Here is a 17,518-nt window from a genome sequence, read left to right on the forward strand (position 1 = left end):
GAAGCATGGTTTCAGCTATCGACACAGGGCCGATATAGCAGAAACCGCCCTTGGCACGTGGCTTTAGGTTTTTTTCATGTGTACGGCTTCGGGATACAGATTGTCTGTTGGTGTGCGCCACTCTGCGCCACCGTGTGCGCCGCTGTTAAAGGCTGCCACGGAAACCCTCGACCGCAGGGCGGGCTGCGGGCTGGAAGGCAGCACTCGAGTCAACTATGTCCGGATACGGCTCGTGTTGTTTACGTGGTGGTCGTTGGCAAACCATTACCGCTATCGGTTTAGTCGGTGAATGTCGATCATTAGGGTTCCGAAACTGTTAAATTGAAAATTTACGTCGAAGTTGAGCTTCACTCAAAGGCGCTCCGAACGAAGACCGTTAGCAGATTCGTCACGTTTTCGTGTGCTAGTAGGCGACCGGTTTCCTTTAATTAGCTAACGATTCACTCATAAGGCCTACGCTGTTTCACTTGCATAGCCTTGGATAGGACGCCGAGGCAGGACATTGCAAATTATTGCAGGCTGCAGAAGTTGAAACACCGCAACATAATGTCATACTACAAGCTAAACCAGAATCAATAGGGCTTTCATTTTGTAATAAAAATTATGCCTCATGTAGGAAAACGAAGAAAAAGTAATGATGTCAATATGATACGAACGTGGAGGTCTGAAATTGTGCGAAGCTCAATCAGCTGGGTTTAAATGGAGAGGACATCTCGGTTTTCGTTGTCTTGTTGCATCTGTGAAGCATCTCTTAACTACTCAGTTCAACGTCGATACAGTTTTGCGCTCACCTTTTGAGATGTGTTGTTTGTACTAAATCTTCAGAGGGTTGGGGGGGGGGGGCAAACACACCGTTGGAGGGGGCAGGGAGTGGTGGAAGTAAGAGTGTGGGTATAGACGTTACATTGTGGTTTAAATTAATTTTAGTGCAGACCCTATTCAGCGGCAACTGCAGTTGTTGCAATTGTCGACGTCAGGACAGCCATGGTCGTCATGACGGCGGTAGAATCTGCTAATAATGATGTAATTCTAAAGATAATAAAGTTAATTTCGTACCACCAGCTTGGCATATACCTTTGCACATACAGACATACAAACACAATACGTACACACACCTGGAGCAAGACAGAAAGCAAGGTACTCAGTTCCTGTTTAACAGGTCAGAGAACCTTATCCAGGGATGACCCTGGATTCGCCCTAATTCGCGCATTTAGTGGTGATCACGGACAAACCAACCCCAGTGGGCGATGAAGATGTTCCGGAATTCTGACCTGCCGACTGCCAGGGGTCAAACCGACTGCCAGGGGGTCAAATGCCATGAGATCGTACTCATGTCGGAAATCCGCATGTGTCCTGGTAATAACGCCACTAAACCCTACTTCGATTGCATGCAATGTCATAGAAATGCTATTCTCGCTGCATACATGAGTCTTTTAGCTGGATAGCAGTTGCCGACTAGCTACAAGCATGGGACCTGGTGGAAGCTCAAGCCCTTTATACGAGTCATGGTCCCTTGTTCAGCGTGACACGATTACCATCTTCTTTATACATGAGTGGTAGGCCATATACAACTCTTAGAATGTTTTTTTTTTGCACCCATTGTTTCACATTTCACAACCATACATGTTAGTGCAGTGTGCTTTGAACAGCTGGATCAAAATGGACCATGTGGTTCTGAGTTTCCAAAAGCCAAAGAGAGTTTGAAAAGAAACGCTGCTAAACGCCATAGCAAAGAAAGAGACACTAACGCTTAACGCGAAGCTGCTGAGGCTATGTGGCGTCACCTGCCTGCCATCCTGGCAGGAACGGCGGAGACGCAGGGAATCGAATTAGCCACACCTCTGGTTTTCCACACGCGTTGCTTAACCAACACAGTACCAGAACCTTCTCATACGACCTGGAAACACGCCACTGTAATCAGTTCACCTGTCTTCAGGTGCCCGCGGAATAAACTTTCGACCGCCGACAAATGCAATTATGCAAAATGAGCAGGGTATGTCGACGTGGTGGCAACGCAGAAACGAGTACTTTTTTGGTTAAAATGGTACCTAAGTGATGCGTAACGAAGTTGCATCACGACTGGACCTTATTTCTTATGAAGGAATCGACAAAAATAACTTAACATGCGTCCGGGTCGCTGGTTGAATACGACGCGCCAGGTTGGGGTCAGTTTGTCCCCCTGATAACTCCCAAGAAATACAGCTAGAAGCATGACATTTACAGGGTAGGTACGCCTGCATGCAACTTCACTTTCACAAAATTTGAAGTTCGTAGGTCCAGATCATCAAGTCAAATGAGTTCAATGACCAACTCTGAGCTGGTGCCCAGGTCCCCTAAATCTTCTCATGCAAGCGCCTTAAACCGAGATACATGTTTTAAGTAAAATGTCGCTGGTGTTAATTTTAGACCAATGGCATTGTTTCACCTTGAGAAGGTCATGGTGACTCAACACCTGCGAGATTGCTTTTATTGTTGAATTTTGACAACTGTCAAGGATTGCGCTGTGCGATATGTTTATAAAACCCAAAAGTCGATCCGGGCTATTTTAGGTCAGTGACCTACTCTGATTTTAAGGAAATTCAAGGAGCAAGTCTGTTACAGACCCTGTTATCAAAAAATTGGAAATAAGCCTCAGAAGCCACCTCAAATAGAAAATTATTCATTAAAAAACAGACTGCTTTTGACTTCGGTCTGACTTACACACCTGACCCGAGGTCAATGGACTTTGTCATCATCCTAAATACAGTTGTCTTATCGTCTAAGAAGCTATCTCGCAAAGGTACGGTTTCTCCTAACACTCAGTAATCGCATCCGACTGCATGATTTCCTTTGGCTTGCCTTCGCTGACAGCCTCGACCTGACTTTGACCTGTCATAGGTTAGCGATCTTACAAGGAAATCTAATGCTTGACACCGACAGATCCACTATTTCATTGTTTACATCTATGCAAGGTTTGGTGCGGCTGTGCCGTGCGTTCCATAAATTATTCTGGAAAAATATTCGGGGAACTGACTAGAACTAAAACTGGAACTGAAAACTGGTACTGAAACTGGAACTGAACCCGAGCGCGTATTACCGTGATCAGCCAAAAACGCCAAGAAACGCTCCATGCAGTGTTTGTGTCCACCTGTCCTCATGCATGAAGACAGATGGACAGACAGAGCTTTTTATGCCGATGAGCTCCAGCTAATTACATGGAAACAGCCGTGAACAAAAGAAAAACAAGCACAAAAACCTGTCGGGGGTTTTCACAACCCCTTCGCAAACTGGTAAGCTCTTGAAGATTTCTGCCACTCCAACTGCTGAGATAAGGGGATGTGTCCCCAACACGGGATGCAAATGAATTGTGTTCGGGCACTCATCTCCGGGACTCACATCATCCAAGCTGTATGGGAACAACACAAGTGATGAGTGCAACGAACCCAGAACAGCCTGTTTTCATCCACAAAGTTGAGATGTTGACGTTGGCACTTGCTCGCGAAAGCCAAGCCCCGAAACGTTATCCACAAAACCGGTTCCCGGAGATAACGCGCTGCGTATTGGTCGCGTGCGAGGGCCGCCCGAGGCCGCAGGTCCCGTATAAAAGCGACGACGACCTGCGGAAGGCGAGCAGCATCCATCTCTGGCGCCGCTTCCACCTGCATCTCAACCACCGACAACAGCAATGGCTGCCCGCGCCTTCGTTCTCCTGCTGCTCGTGGCTTTCGTGGGTGCCCAGACCAATAAGAAGCTGCTCGCAGCCTTCAAACCAAGCGGTGCAGGTGAGTTTTTTCAACGTCCCCTGCTGAGTATACTATCAGGCTTAATGCTGTGTTTTCGAAGGAATAAGAATGCCTCTGGTGTCACTTCTCTGCGTGCACCATCCCCGATGCGTATGCATGATCGTTAAACACCGTATTGTAAAAATATAGTCTGGAGTGTGTATTGAAATTAAGCAAAATGACTCCAATTGAATGCTTTCAGTCTGCGGCAAAACAAAGTGCCAACCAAACTACGTCTGCGAGGAACAAATCTGTCAGGTCTGCGTTCCAGGTCAGTCAAACACTGCGGTTTTGGTATTATATCTTGAAGCATCTTGGTTCGAGCCTCAAACTCACAGCTCTATCTGCTCTTTTTGTGAACGTATGCCACTCAGATTGCAAATGCAGCTTTCTTGAATCAAGAGCTGAACTTAAGAGCTTACTTTTTCCCTTCAAAGCGCTGGCTTTCGCAGGATTCTTTCCAAAAGCGAGCAGACTATATATATATATATATATATATATATATATATATATATATATAGCACACACACTTCAAAAGCGCGACGTAGCAACATGTGCATGAATTGATCACACAGGTACGTGATGCACCTCTGGATGCATTTTTTTCATCACCACTGCCAGTGCCACCGAGACCTCTAATGCTACCAGAATTGCGGCCATGATATTACACGTTCTATTTCAGAGGCTCCCACCTGTAAAACCTGGCAGTGCCAAGACAATGAGAAGTGCGAGGAAAGACCCACCGGTCCTGCGTGCGTTAGACGTAAGTAACTGCCAAACGAACGCACTTCAAGCAGCCCGCTGGTTATGTAGTGACGCAGGGCTCTGGAGTTTTTCCGCCAACAGATCTGCCTACATCGAGGACGCCAGTGCTTGACTGGCGCGGCCTTGAAAGGAGTATTCCACTTTTTTGTACGTTCCACTCATCGTTATATCAGACGCGCCCAATTTGATCAGTAATACCAGCCTTCTGGAAATCCTTACGAAGACCTCAAAATTTCTAGTTGAAGTGGCAGACCCTGCGGGGAAACCTCATTTGACTCCCTGCATATCACTAAAAAAGTGATATGTTTCATTTGGCCTGCTTTTTCCAACATGCATGTTCTGTAATGTTTGCAACACACTACTGTGTAAAGATGTTTGTGTAATAAATGCTACGGAAGCTTGATATAGACAAAAAGATATGCCAACATGAAGCTTTTATCCTATATTGTGTAGTGTTTTCCAAGGCGTTGGCAGCGTAATTTGGATTCGCAAATATTTAAAGATGGATATCCTTACTATGTATTTACTGTGTTGCAGTGACACTACTCAGCGTTATTATTAGACGTGACTGGCGCTGAAGTTTCACTGAAATATGCTTTTCAGATATGCCCCAAAGGTTAAACACTCCCTTAAGATATTAAATACTCCCTCCCAAAGGTTAAACACTCCCTTAAGGTATTAAACACTCCCTTAAGATGTTAAACACTCCCTTAAGGTCTTAAACACTCCCTTAAGGTATTCTTGGAACGGTTCGCAGTGACCTGCGCCGACATCCGATGCGCCGCTGGCGAACTTTGCAACGAACTACCCGACGGGCCGGACTGCGTGCCAGGTATGAACCAGTGCACCTCCGGATGTGTGCTGCCTTAGTCATAAATCGTCAGAATAACAAAACATTACGTGATTCAAGTGATATTAATGCATTCGGTTACGTCTGCTAAGTAGCAGCTCTGCCAATCCTTTCTTTGCATCAAAGAGTCATGACTTAGAAAAAACTGTTTTGTGTAATGCATCACTTGATAAGCTATCTGCGTATTCCTTACATCAGTGATAGCGTATTGTCCACAACGTAGTTACGCAATGCTTACGCTAGCATGTTTGTGTTATTCCTAGATGTACCTTCATGCGAAGGCTTCTTCTGTAAGCGCGGCACCAACTGCTACGTCCGTGACGGCTCTCCCATCTGTCTGCCCAATACGTGCGAAGTGCGTGTCTGCGAGGGTGGTCTGACCTGCATTGACACGCCCAACGGTGCCCTCTGTCGGAGAGGAAACAGTAAGTCATAGAACGGGAGGCATCGCAAGGAAATGCACCACCAGCCGCAAATCATGCTTCCCTTGAAAGATAATTAGGATTAGCCTTGCTTGGGTCGAGTGGAGGAACTGCCACCGCAACAGTACGTGCGCGCGGCTTCACGTGACTTATCGCTGAGCTAGCTGCATCTTTATTTTTATTTTGAGACGTCGCGTTGGTGTGCTTTCCTTTATGTTTGAAGAAACATGCAAGGAATCAAAAACGGTTTCCGCTCAGTCTTTCGACACGATTCGTCAGATGCAGTCAAATGCATGTTGTTTATCCATCGCTGCTGGAGGCTTTCTGAAGTCATTCATGACATATCTTTGCTTCGCAGAGACGCGAGGCTGCCCTGGCAAGTATTGCCCAGATAACTCCAAGTGCATCGACACGCCAGAGGAAGGAGCCCATTGCGTCAAGATCTAGAGTCTCAATTTCGACATGTTATCCGCTCCCAGCGAGATAAGACTGTCATCAAATTCACGATGTCAGGGAGTCTGTGATGGTCACAATGGGGCACGAGTAAATGGCAATGCTACCCTATTAAATTCCACAGGAAAATAATATATGTATATAATATGATATTCGTTTTCGTCAACGATATAGCAATGGCTAGCGTATCTTCATCCAGGGTCGGAATTAGGAGATGCGCGTCTTCCATCTTTCGTGTCAACGGCAGGAACGGTAAAATTATGATAAGATGGCAAACTATCCCTCTCATATGAAACCTGCAGAGAGTTGGAATGTGTTTCCGTGACTATTTCCAAGGTGATATAAACAAGAAGGGACTTGAACTCCTGTTTTTTCGGCATTATGAGTAGAAAGTTCCTATGCTGGCAGTTATCGACTCTTAGTGTCACAAGCTGGTAGTGGTTAAACGACATTTTCAAGCCAACTTTTGTTGCATTGTCATACGTCATATGGGCACGGGCGTACGTCATGTGGGTATTGCTGTATGTCATATGGGCACGTCATACCGCTATGTACACGTTTCATGGATCACCTAAGCGGTGATCCATGAAATATATATATGTGATCCGTAGTGAAATGCATTGGAACTTTTCAAGGATGACAAGTGATTGGAAAAGCCTGCGATTGGTAAAACAAGTCAAGCAGCCGTGAGTAAACCAAGTATCTGTTTAGTTCAGAGTGTGATAATCATTGTTATTTATGTTGGCTTCTTCAGGATTTACTTATTATAGGGTAATGAGATGCTATTCAAGGAACGCGCTGGGTAGGAATGGAACTTTGTATCTTTTGGGAGCCACGCCCCCAATGTTGAGCTGTCGCCCCCCCCCCCCCCGCTGTGTTGGGCTGGGCCCCCGCAATTTGACCTGGTCCTCAATGATATGGAATCTTCAAATCATCAATCAAATGATATGAAATCATATATATATATATATATATATATATATATATAAATATGATGTAATCATCAATAAAATGGTATGGAATCTACCAATATTGTCAGTTCTTTTGAAACGGAGAACATTGAAAAAAGCTTACTGAAGCTTCATATCAATCACGAAACACAATTCTATATCAATATTACGTTTAGATGCATCCCTAAGGCATGAAAAACCTAATAACCTGGCTATTTGATCGCAAAGACTATTGTTCTGTGCTGGGAAATAAGCGCAAACACGGCATTCCAGGCAACTGTGATAGACTTCATTACAGGGACGTCGACAAGAAACTTGGTTCGCCTCCTAGAATGTGAGCGGATGTCAAGTAACTTGAAACCATCCCAATGAACATGCTGTTTTTGAGGACATACCGCATAACGTCATTCTTCATATTCATTTTTATTGAAGAATCAAACTATCTCGTATGTCTTTTGAATATTGTGACCTGCTAATAGTAAAACCAGGAACATTTTATTCAGGTCAGGTTTCTACGGTGTAGGCGGCTGCATGACGAGGTTTGAAGGCACTTCAGACACCAATCTGGATTTGGTCTTGTTAGGCCTATTTTACTCCGAGGTCATAACCTGGGGGTATCAAAATTAACGTCTTGGTTTTTTAGACCTTAGGGTGGTCAAACTGAACCCCCACTCGCGTGCGTCACATTCAGCTGGTCACTCGCGCGCGTGTTAGTCGGCTCTAAAAGTTGGATGGACCCAAATGGAACCGTTCAAAAAAGATTTAAGAAAGTTGGGGCTCAACCTTTCACCCTCCTTACCGTTACCCGACCCAGCAATAGCAGGCCTTCTTTTCGAGAGCTCAGAACAAACGCCTAATCGGAATGGCCAGGACAGATCCTAAGGATCCTATTATCGACCGTGCAGTTTGACATTTTATTTCTTTGGGTGGCATAATTTCAGTCCAGGCAGAGAGCCATCGGAGTGTATTTAGGTATTCAGTGTGGCCAGAGGATCGAAAGCTGCGGAGGTATGAGTGAGGAAAAAATGAAAAGTGAGGCGGCTTTTACTATGCGTTTCAGTATAGTTCGAATGTTCCCTTGCACTCTCAACTGTCGGATTTGAACGCAACGTGGTAACACGGATACCCAATGGCGGTGAACAGTGTCTGTGACATCATCAAGCACCCCAGCTCAAACGTGTCGCATCAATAACCTTTGGCAGTCCATAGTCGCATCGTGCAAGTGCAATTTCGATCACAAATTCCTCTACTGTGACGCACGGAAACCAGACAAATCGAATAAAGGCATTTTCACACATGTCTTTATTAATAAAAGCATACCACTATTGTTTCCAAGCTATAGATCTATCTGCCTTCCGTTCGTTTCCGTTCGTTCCGTTCATGGATGAATTCGCTGTTGAAAATGCACCTAAAGCAACGCGACACAGAACTGCCGAAAGCCATAAATCCGGCGCGTTTAAACGAAACAAAATTAGTATATTTCGACTCGACAGAGAACCGACTACCGCACAAGTAAAAGCGTGTTGTTTTTTTTAGTGCGGGCGGCCCACGTGCACCCGTTCAAAAACCACGGATCCAGCAGTTTCGAGACATTTTACAGAAGTCATGTCAGAACTCGGTAGACCATGCACGTAACGCCATGAAACGAACTGCATGAGATAGGCGCGTGTACCGTCTACAAACCACCTATGCAGCCCAACACTGTACGGTGCGTTGGGACGTCAGTAACTGATCATGAGGCGACTAATGCCGCGTTTTTTTTTTACCAATCCCGAAAGCAACACGCTGTCGCCAAAACCGAGTGAGAGGTATCGTAAAGTGACAGAAGCAAAAAACGGACTACCGCACAGGCAAAAGCGGTCGAAACTGTCTAAAAAAAACAACAAAAAAACTGAAACGCCAGTTTTGCTCGGTCCGCCCTGGCGAAACGTGACCCCGCGCAAACTTGCGGATTTTACCGGAAGAAGCCCAGTCCGCTGACTACGACTCGGCTTTGCAGCCGCGTGTATTGCTGAAGGTCCTCCACGCAGCAGACACATGCCGCAGGCGCATGACTACGCACTGAGCAGCCGAGGGTTGTAACTACACGGGACAGAAATCATGCGGCCGAAATAATAGCATGCAGGCACAGCTACACCTGAACACATCTGGGTTCAGGAATGCACCTGAACACCTGAACACATCTGGGTTCAGGTGTACGCAAGGCCACGCACCGTGACGCGAGAAGGATAAATTTTCCCAATGTCACCCGTATTGCATGACATCATCTCTGATGGGTGTTCCACCTTTGAAACAAATTTGGAAAACGTGATCTGGCGAACCAGTTTTGTTATTTATTCGTGAGTCCAGATTATGCGGTCAACATTACAGACCAGCACTGGGTTTTTTAAAATTTCTTTTAGTATTCCAATATGTCGCGTGCATACGCATTTCTAAATCTGTGGAGGCATCTAGGGCACGCAATGTAGTGTTCACCACTAAGAAGTTCATGGTGCCTTTAGATAATTGTTGGGTGTTGCGCACCGTATGTAAATTGCGAATGAAGGCTTTCAAGACCTTCAGACAGGGCTGTTCTGATGGCTTGCTTTGGTAAAAGACATTCTTGAGCTCCATCGGTTCCGTGTCACTGCGACGCCCGTTCACCAGGTTTGAGATGAGGCTTTTGTCAGGCATTCGACAGTTTGTGTCAAGTTGTCAGTTTTGCTTTTCCTACATCGAACAAATGGGCCACGTTACAGCACGTCAAGAACATGAACAGCTGTTTGGCTGATAATTCTAACTTTCAACTCGTTTATCCCTGCCGCGGATCTGACGGTGCGTGCCAACTCGCCGTCCATCACGTCTGTTGACGCTCCAACATATATTTTGTCTTGCATCAGCCTGTAACGGCATAGTAAATACACAGCCGGCGAAACCCGTTTTGGAAGTAGCAAAGTTAACCTTTCGCAGTAAAACAAGTTCAAACTCATAGGCAGTGCTTGAGGTCATCACAAAGCAACAATATTGCTGCCAATCCATCCCGTCGTCGCCTAAATCTTGACGCAGTGGGCTCCCCGCTCTGGTGTGTCGATGCACTTGGAGTTGTCCGGACAGTACTTGCCGGGACAGCCGCGCGTTTCTGCGGGGTAGAGTGCTTAAGCTGTCACGACAGAATACCAGTGCGGTTAGCTCTGCCACTGCAGGCACAGTCGGAGCATCAGCTGCGTAAACGCGGCGCGAGACACATTAGATGTGGTTAACAATGAACGATCCTAAGGCGTGCCTTTAATTAAGGTGTACCTAAGGTAATTTTCTCTCCTAAGATGCAACTTTAGAATTTAAACTACCTCACGATAATCTATGTGACTCTAACATGGTCGCCATGACCGGAATGACGACATTCGCCGTCGCCTTACAGCCCTCCCATAGACTCGCAACAAAAGTGACATATTTTGTCGCTAGATGTCACCAGCATACGCGTGACTCAACGGCGGGCGTACAGCACGCAGCGCACTCACTGATGCCGCGCCGACAGAGGGCGCCGTTGGGCGTGTCGATGCAGGTCAGGCTGCCGGTGCACTCGCGCACTTCGCACGTGTTGGGCAGGCAGACCGGCGAGCCGGCACGGATGTAGCAGTTGGTGCCACGCCGGCAGAAGAAGCCCTCGCAGCTCGGTACGTCTTAGAAAAAGCTAGGCGTGAGGGACGGTCTCGGGCGAGCCGACAGCACCAAGATATTGGTGTTGGCGTCCTCTTTTGGGATGGTGATACATGTTCGTAACAAGCGGACCACCCAGTGAGGCGCTGGTCGTTCACAGGTGCACTTTTTATCACTTAGTCACGTGATTGGGAGGTGGTGATAACGTATTTCACGATATCAAAGCTTCATACTCCCTTTGCGATCACAATTTCCACATATTATGGGCCATACATTATTCGCAAGAGGAATTTCCACAAATGAGTTTTGTCCCTCGTAATCAAGACAAAAAAGAAAAAGTGGTCCAAAGGCTTCACTAAACGATCTGTTGCCTACTGATCAACACAGGAAGCACCAATCATTGGTGTCAGCTCAGCTTATTCAGATCCGCCGGGTCTCTGGGTTCCTCGCGCCAAACGACTGTAAACCAATTTCGGTGCTTGAAGCGCTGGCGCGCAAAGGCTGCAGTGGAGGGTGATAACCTACCTGGTACGCAGTCCGGTCCGTCCGGAAGCTCATTGCACAACTCCCCAGCCGCGCATTTTATGTCTGCACAGGTCACTGCAACCAGCACAAGAGGTCAGGGGACTGCGACCAGTACTAATACTGACGCTGCAAACGGGGCAGGAGATTACGGTAAGACAAATACAATAGTGATCAGCCAAAAATGGACGATCAGTGTCAAGATCACTGACACCATGACGGTGACCAGACCCGACTTCAGAAAGGGGAATTCCCCAGTTGCGGCCAGTTCGCAAGACAAACAAATGGAGTGCATTGACTTCACGGCTCGATTAAAAAGTCGATAATGGGAAAATGACTGGGTAGGGATATCGCTCAGATGGAGCGCAGCGGGATTTTGATAAATGGACAGAGATAATTGCAATGATCACATAGATAATCAAAAAGTCGGAGGTAGGTGTAATTAAACATAAAAGGCCACGTGAGTGATGTCAAAATTAAGTCAAGGATCGCTTTCGAATAAAATTGTGTTCGTTATTACAGGACCCACGGTCGATCCAAGCAAGAACACAGCCTGAAAAACATGGGCATAGCTAAGTAGCGTTGAAACGTGACTGCAAAGCACAAAGAGATCACTTACTTCGCACACAAATAGGTCCGGTAGGCGTGTCTTCGCATCTCTCGATCTCCTTGCATTGCCAGGTCTTGCATGTTGGTATCTCTATGAAGCCAAAAGCAGGAAAATGATTAGGACCAGGACCAGACGCTAGCCAGGACCAGACGCTAGGCGCTCATCGACATGCATATCCGGCTATTCTCTCTAGCATTTGCGTGATTTCCACATTATTGTGGCCGTTAACAATAGCATAAGCTTTCTTGATGTCATTTGAAATTACGACAACGGGGTGAGATCCCTGAACAGATGAAGCCCATCTTTTTTTATCACTTCGGCACAATACCCCTCCCATAACTGTCATGCAGTAGTTCTACTCGTGAAATGGCTTAACCGTTTGAGGCATCACCGGACAACTCTGACTGGTGTGTGTATTTACCTGGTACGCAAACCTGGCAGAGCTGCTCCTCGCAGACGGTGTTAGGTGGGCAGCTTTTAGTGCAGGCTGAAATAGCCATACCATTCGTCACTCGCAGTCTACGAGGCCATAATCGTGGGCTTTGTTCTAGTGCTGACACAACTGGTACCTCATACAACCTTTTCTATTGCTTACAACTCTAGAATGTCAGAATTAGGTGCACTTTGACGCACTGCGCTTTCTGGACACATACATGTTATTGCATCTTCGGCTCGGTCACGAGTCCGAGATTGGGGAAGATGCATGTGTTTTTGAGACGTTTCTTTCCAGGCAACTCCACGAAATTTTCACAGTTGGACGTCATGTCAACTTGTAAAAAGTTGGATGGCAGGTGTCTCTAACGCGGCCGTTACGTGCCCACCGCTTCCACTCCCGTAGGCATTGCGCTGTGGTCTAGTGTGTTGCTTAGTGATGCGACTACAACAGTGCCCATCTCAGCAGATCGCAATCCCATCTGATGCTGTTCATTCAAACGTGGTCGAAGAAGCCAGATAACTTCATTATTACTCTGAAAATAAATCACCATGCTCTCAGTCTTGTACCAGGCACATGACAGGAGCTGGCGAGTACTAATGTATCCACGGGCACTTACTGCCTTCGGGCTTGATGTTGTCATAGCCGGTAAGTTTCTTGGACTGCACTATCGCGCACAGGGACAGCAAAATGAAGACCACAGGACGCATACTGGCTGAGGCGGTACGATGCGATGCTGGAGTGGACTGAAATAAATACGGTGGGTTAGAATGGTCCGCGCTACCAGCTAGCACAACTTCAATAGGCAGGTATTAAGTAAACTCATGTACGTCAGTCCTCACTTCCTTCGGCAAAACTGGTGTTGACATGGACGCATAGCAAGCTAAAAAGTAATAAAAAAGCAGAAACAGTTAAGTGTGGAGTGCAATGTGCCCAAGTGCGCGCATTGGACAAGTACATGCTGTTGCCTAACAGCCGTGGTGGTGTGGGTGCGAGGAACGTCGGATGCTGTGCCAGGCCTGGATACGGAATGGGTTGGATTCCCGTCGCGCGGAAGGACATCTCGGGGCGTTGGAGGGCACTCCTCGCCTCTTGAGGGGAGGCTTGCTATGTGCTATTGGAGTAACTGCAGCCAGCTAAGCCACTCCTTGGGTGCGCCGTCAAACACGCGTATCACAACATAGGGATCGTGTGGCAGAATTTAAGACAGTTTTTGGAATAAACTGATGCGTCAGCATCACGCAGTCGTATAGCGGATCGACACTTACCCTCGATAGAACCGGCTCTACTCCTGACGATGTCGGCTTTGCTGCTCTTCTGAAGCAGGGAGCCACCGCACTTTATACTCGGCCATATCGCCTCCGGGTCGACGGCTTACGCACACCGGATATTCCCACCGCTGGTGCACGCTATATCAAGCAGGTTGCCAACCGGTTTGAAGCGATGGGAAGTCATTGCTCTGCACGGGAACAAGTCACACTTCGGAAAGGTTACACGGACCAGGCCGTAGGCGTTTCTTTGAAAGATCAAGCGGCTCGTCCGCTAGCAGCCAGCGCATTGTTGTGAGGCGGTGTCTTGGAAAATCTCACCGTGTGTTGCATTGCTTAGGGGTAGTCTGGAGCGGCGAGTTCAGCGCACAGCTCGGCGAAGCTCATACATGATACCATAGCTCGATCGGAGGGTTGATGTTCCATTGGACCTTCCGTTTGCCGTTCCACGTTCGCAACAAGATAGATGACATTTTCACCGCCAGCAGCGGTGGCGTATAAAATCACGTTCCATGTCTCGCAGTTTGACGTTCGTGAACCGAAATCTTGAACTGAAGATGTAAAGAGTGGGTTTTAAGTTGACTTGTCGTTCGCCAGTTCGTTCCTTTGCTTATAAAAAAACGTAAGACCTTTATGAGAGTATAAATTGCTTTTTGTCTAGTTGTTCGCTCGTTTACAGACATAACATTAGTTCGGTGACGTATATTTAACTCATGAAATGTTCGACTTAATGGTCAATGCTCACGTTATATAAATGATGTCGTAAAAGGAATTCTTTTCGCACTAAAGTCTACAACAAAAGCAAAGCCTTTTTATGTAACCTACATTCGTCTTAACATCACTGGAAATGGTATTCGAAAACAGTGCTGAGGGTTCCATTACTTTTAGAAGCAAAGGACTAAAGCAGGGCGCCGGTTTGGGACGAGAGAAATCATTTGTGGTCTCTTCGAATTCTTGTGCTGTTGGTTGCCGCATGCTGTCTGTCAGAAACTTATGATTGCTAAACGTCACCACTGTTTCGAATAAAAAAACACGAAAGATGCTAAAGCTTGACGTTCTGGATTGATGAGAGCTGTGGGGCCCACGTGTGATAATCACACTGCGATGAGGGGCACACACACATAAAGCAAAAGCAAACCAGACAACAGTCGCCATAACGAAATGAGAACGCATTACTGATATTTGACACCGGCCTTGGGAGGCCAAACCTTGACAGATCACGCTAAGCATCGGAATATAACACCTCCGCACCCGCGGGCGCGGCACGCGAACCGTGGGAGGATGTGCGTCATTTTGACCCAAGCAATGGGTGTATGTTTTTCTTCGTCATGGATGCGCCCTCGCAGTGGCTTGCTATCCATCCCTTACGAGCCGTAACAACAGACATCGGCATGGAAAAGCTGGAGATTGTTGGTCGCTTGCCGAAGCTACTCAAGCCGCTCGCTTCAGACAATACCAAGCTCTTCATGCTCGGTATCCTACAGACCTGTTGCCGCTAAAAAAATGTCGAAAATTTCGCGTCTCAGCCCGAACAGCCGAAATCTGGCAGGGTCCCTTTGTTGGAGCAAGGCTTTCCAAACCTCGTTTTGGTTACCGATCGACATCAGCTACCGAAAGCAGACTGTGGGTGTTGTGCGCACCAAACTTTTACAAATCCCGTCACGCTATTGGAGGCACTGCATAGTCGATCTCGGGCGTCTCCTGCCGAACATTTGGCGACGGTTGGAGGGTGGGAGGTAGATCTCCTGCCGTTTGTGGAGTTCATCAGCATGGCGTCCTCGCACAACTTCTTGTAGTCAAGCTGGGACATTGTCTTTGGTGTTCTTTCATCAGCTGAAACACGATTTGGAGAGAACAGTTCGACAAACTAAAGGCACCGGACAATCGCTAGCTGTCACCAGGGATGTAATTTCATATTCAGTTGGTGGGCTTCAGCTCTCCCAGTTTGGGCTCCAGCCGCCCCCCCCCCCCTCCCCCCCAACTTGGAAAAGTGGCCCGAATCTGGGGAGAAACCTATTTGTTGGCATATTTGGGGAAAAGCTTGGGTAGTTTTTCGCCGTTCGCCCCCCCCCCCGACTCATTTAATAAAACTACGCATCTGGCTGTTGCCCAACGGCACCATGCTATACCGCACTAACAGATCGGCGAGCCGAGGGACAAGGAACCAATGCGCACAAGCAGGAGGTGCTGCATCGTCTGAACGACGCCTCCAGGAAAGGACATACGACGTCACTGTCAGCGCCCCCGGGGCATGCTATTCATGTCATGCCACCATGCTGCGCACTGCACGCCACAGACCAAGGTTTGTGCGTTTCCAGCAAACAAGAGATTCCAGCGCTAGTGCGCTTCCAAGCAACCGAAGTGGCGACGGAATCTCTCTCCCTCTCCGTCCCTCCCTCCCTCTCCCTCCCTATCCCTCTCCCCTCTCCCTTCCCTCCCCTCTCCCTCCCCCTCCCCGTCTCTCTCTCTCTCTCTCTCTCTCCCCTCTCTCTCTCTCTCTCTCCTCTCCTCTCTCCTCGCTCTTCTCTCTCTCCCTCTCTTCCTCTCTCTCCTCCTCTCTTCTCTCCTCTCTCGCTCTCTCTCTCTAATCTCTCGTCTCTCTCTCTCTCTCCTCTCTCTCTCTCTCTCTCCTTCCTCCTCCTCTCCCCTCTCTCTCTCTCTCTCCTCCCTCTCCTCTCTCTCTCTCTCTCTCTCCTCCTCTCTCTCTCTCTCTCTTCTCCTCCTCTCCTTCTCTCTCTCTCCTCTCTCCCTCTCTCTCTCTCTCTCTCTCTCTCTCTCTCTCTCCCCTCTCTCTCTCTCTCTCTCTCTCCCTCTCTCTCTCCCTCTCCCTCTCCCTCCCCCTCCACATCCCCCGTCCCTCTCTCTATCTTTCTCTCTCTCCCTCTCTCTCCCTGGCCACGCGCCGTCGGGGCCCGCACATATCAACTGGGGAAGGGGGTGGGTGCATAAAAATGTGTCTTTGTGCACAAACTGGTAGCCCGTGTTCAGGGAGGCCGCGTTTGCAGGAAATGCACAGAAACTGGTTGGGCGGGTTTGCCGCGATTTAAACGGCAGTCCAAGCCGTTCCAATCCGGACGGACAGCACGCTGTCGTACAGGGTGGCATCTGGCGTGTTCCTGCTGGAGTGAACGTCTCGATACGACGCTCCATTTGCGGTGGAACACCGTGCAGGCGGTTGTGATTTGTCGAAACTACGGCGTTTTGACCATGGTCACGAGGTTAGCGTGAGGTTGAGGCTCGGAGCTCCCACCTTCAGTGGCACGCCATCCCGAAACGCACGTTTGGTTCCAAGGTGGCATTGCGCAGGCGTTTGACAAGCGAGCACATATACGTTTGTCGTCTTTAGAGGTTTGCTGTCGTCCCCCCCCCCCCCCCCTCTTCCTTCTGTATTGAATCTCAGCCTGTATCACAGTCCAGGTCGGTCTCGCTGCTCGGTGACAGAAACGGCTATGTGCCGTCCTCAGAATGGTAAATCTTGGTACGGAAATGATTACAGATTCCTCACAGATTTATAGTTCTTACACAAGTTCTTACACACGATTTATAGTCCTCACAAGGGCACATCCAGGTCGATCAGACACGGGAGAGGGAGGGCATCCCAGTGAGAACTCATCATGTCGGGGTGGTGGTGGGGAGGTTCCCCGCATTCTTGATCCTGGCTGTGTCTATGAGCGCTCGCTATTTGACTTTCTAACTTGGATGGTCTGAGGCAGGCGGCCAGTGGCAGCGGCTGCTTAATATCAGGGAGCTCAAAGGGCAGGGGGACCGTTCCAGCTGCCCAGTGGTGGTGGTCTCGGACCAATATAGACGTCTTTGTCGTCCCAGGGACCCCCGACAGGCGCGTCGAG

At 48.0% G+C, this 17,518-nt stretch overlaps 2 protein-coding genes across 2 annotated transcripts; one reads left to right on the forward strand and one right to left on the reverse strand.

Moving 5' to 3' along the window:
* The first annotated feature begins 3,637 nt into the window (after positions 1-3,637).
* On the forward strand, positions 3,638-6,321 carry LOC119107092 (prespore protein Dp87). The gene is made up of 6 exons (XM_037230453.1): positions 3,638-3,761; positions 3,964-4,032; positions 4,444-4,524; positions 5,284-5,358; positions 5,640-5,801; positions 6,157-6,321. The coding sequence occupies exons 1-6, from the start codon at positions 3,665-3,667 to the stop codon at positions 6,243-6,245; spliced, it is 573 nt and encodes a 190-aa protein (XP_037086348.1). The 5' UTR covers positions 3,638-3,664; the 3' UTR covers positions 6,246-6,321.
* Positions 6,322-10,230: 3,909 nt separating this feature from the next.
* On the reverse strand, positions 10,231-12,469 carry LOC119108378 (spore coat protein SP60-like). Its single transcript, XM_037231953.1, has 5 exons — positions 12,391-12,469; positions 11,979-12,059; positions 11,363-11,437; positions 10,699-10,860; positions 10,231-10,319 (listed from the first exon to the last, which is right to left on the reverse strand). The coding sequence occupies exons 1-5, from the start codon at positions 12,467-12,469 to the stop codon at positions 10,231-10,233; spliced, it is 486 nt and encodes a 161-aa protein (XP_037087848.1).
* Between the last annotated feature and the right edge of the window lie 5,049 nt (positions 12,470-17,518).

The sequence above is a fragment of the Pollicipes pollicipes genome, unplaced genomic scaffold, assembly GCF_011947565.3.
Source record: "Pollicipes pollicipes isolate AB1234 unplaced genomic scaffold, Ppol_2.1 Scaffold_6686;HRSCAF=7923_pilon_pilon_pilon, whole genome shotgun sequence".
Lineage (NCBI taxonomy): Eukaryota > Metazoa > Arthropoda > Thecostraca > Pollicipedomorpha > Pollicipedidae > Pollicipes > Pollicipes pollicipes.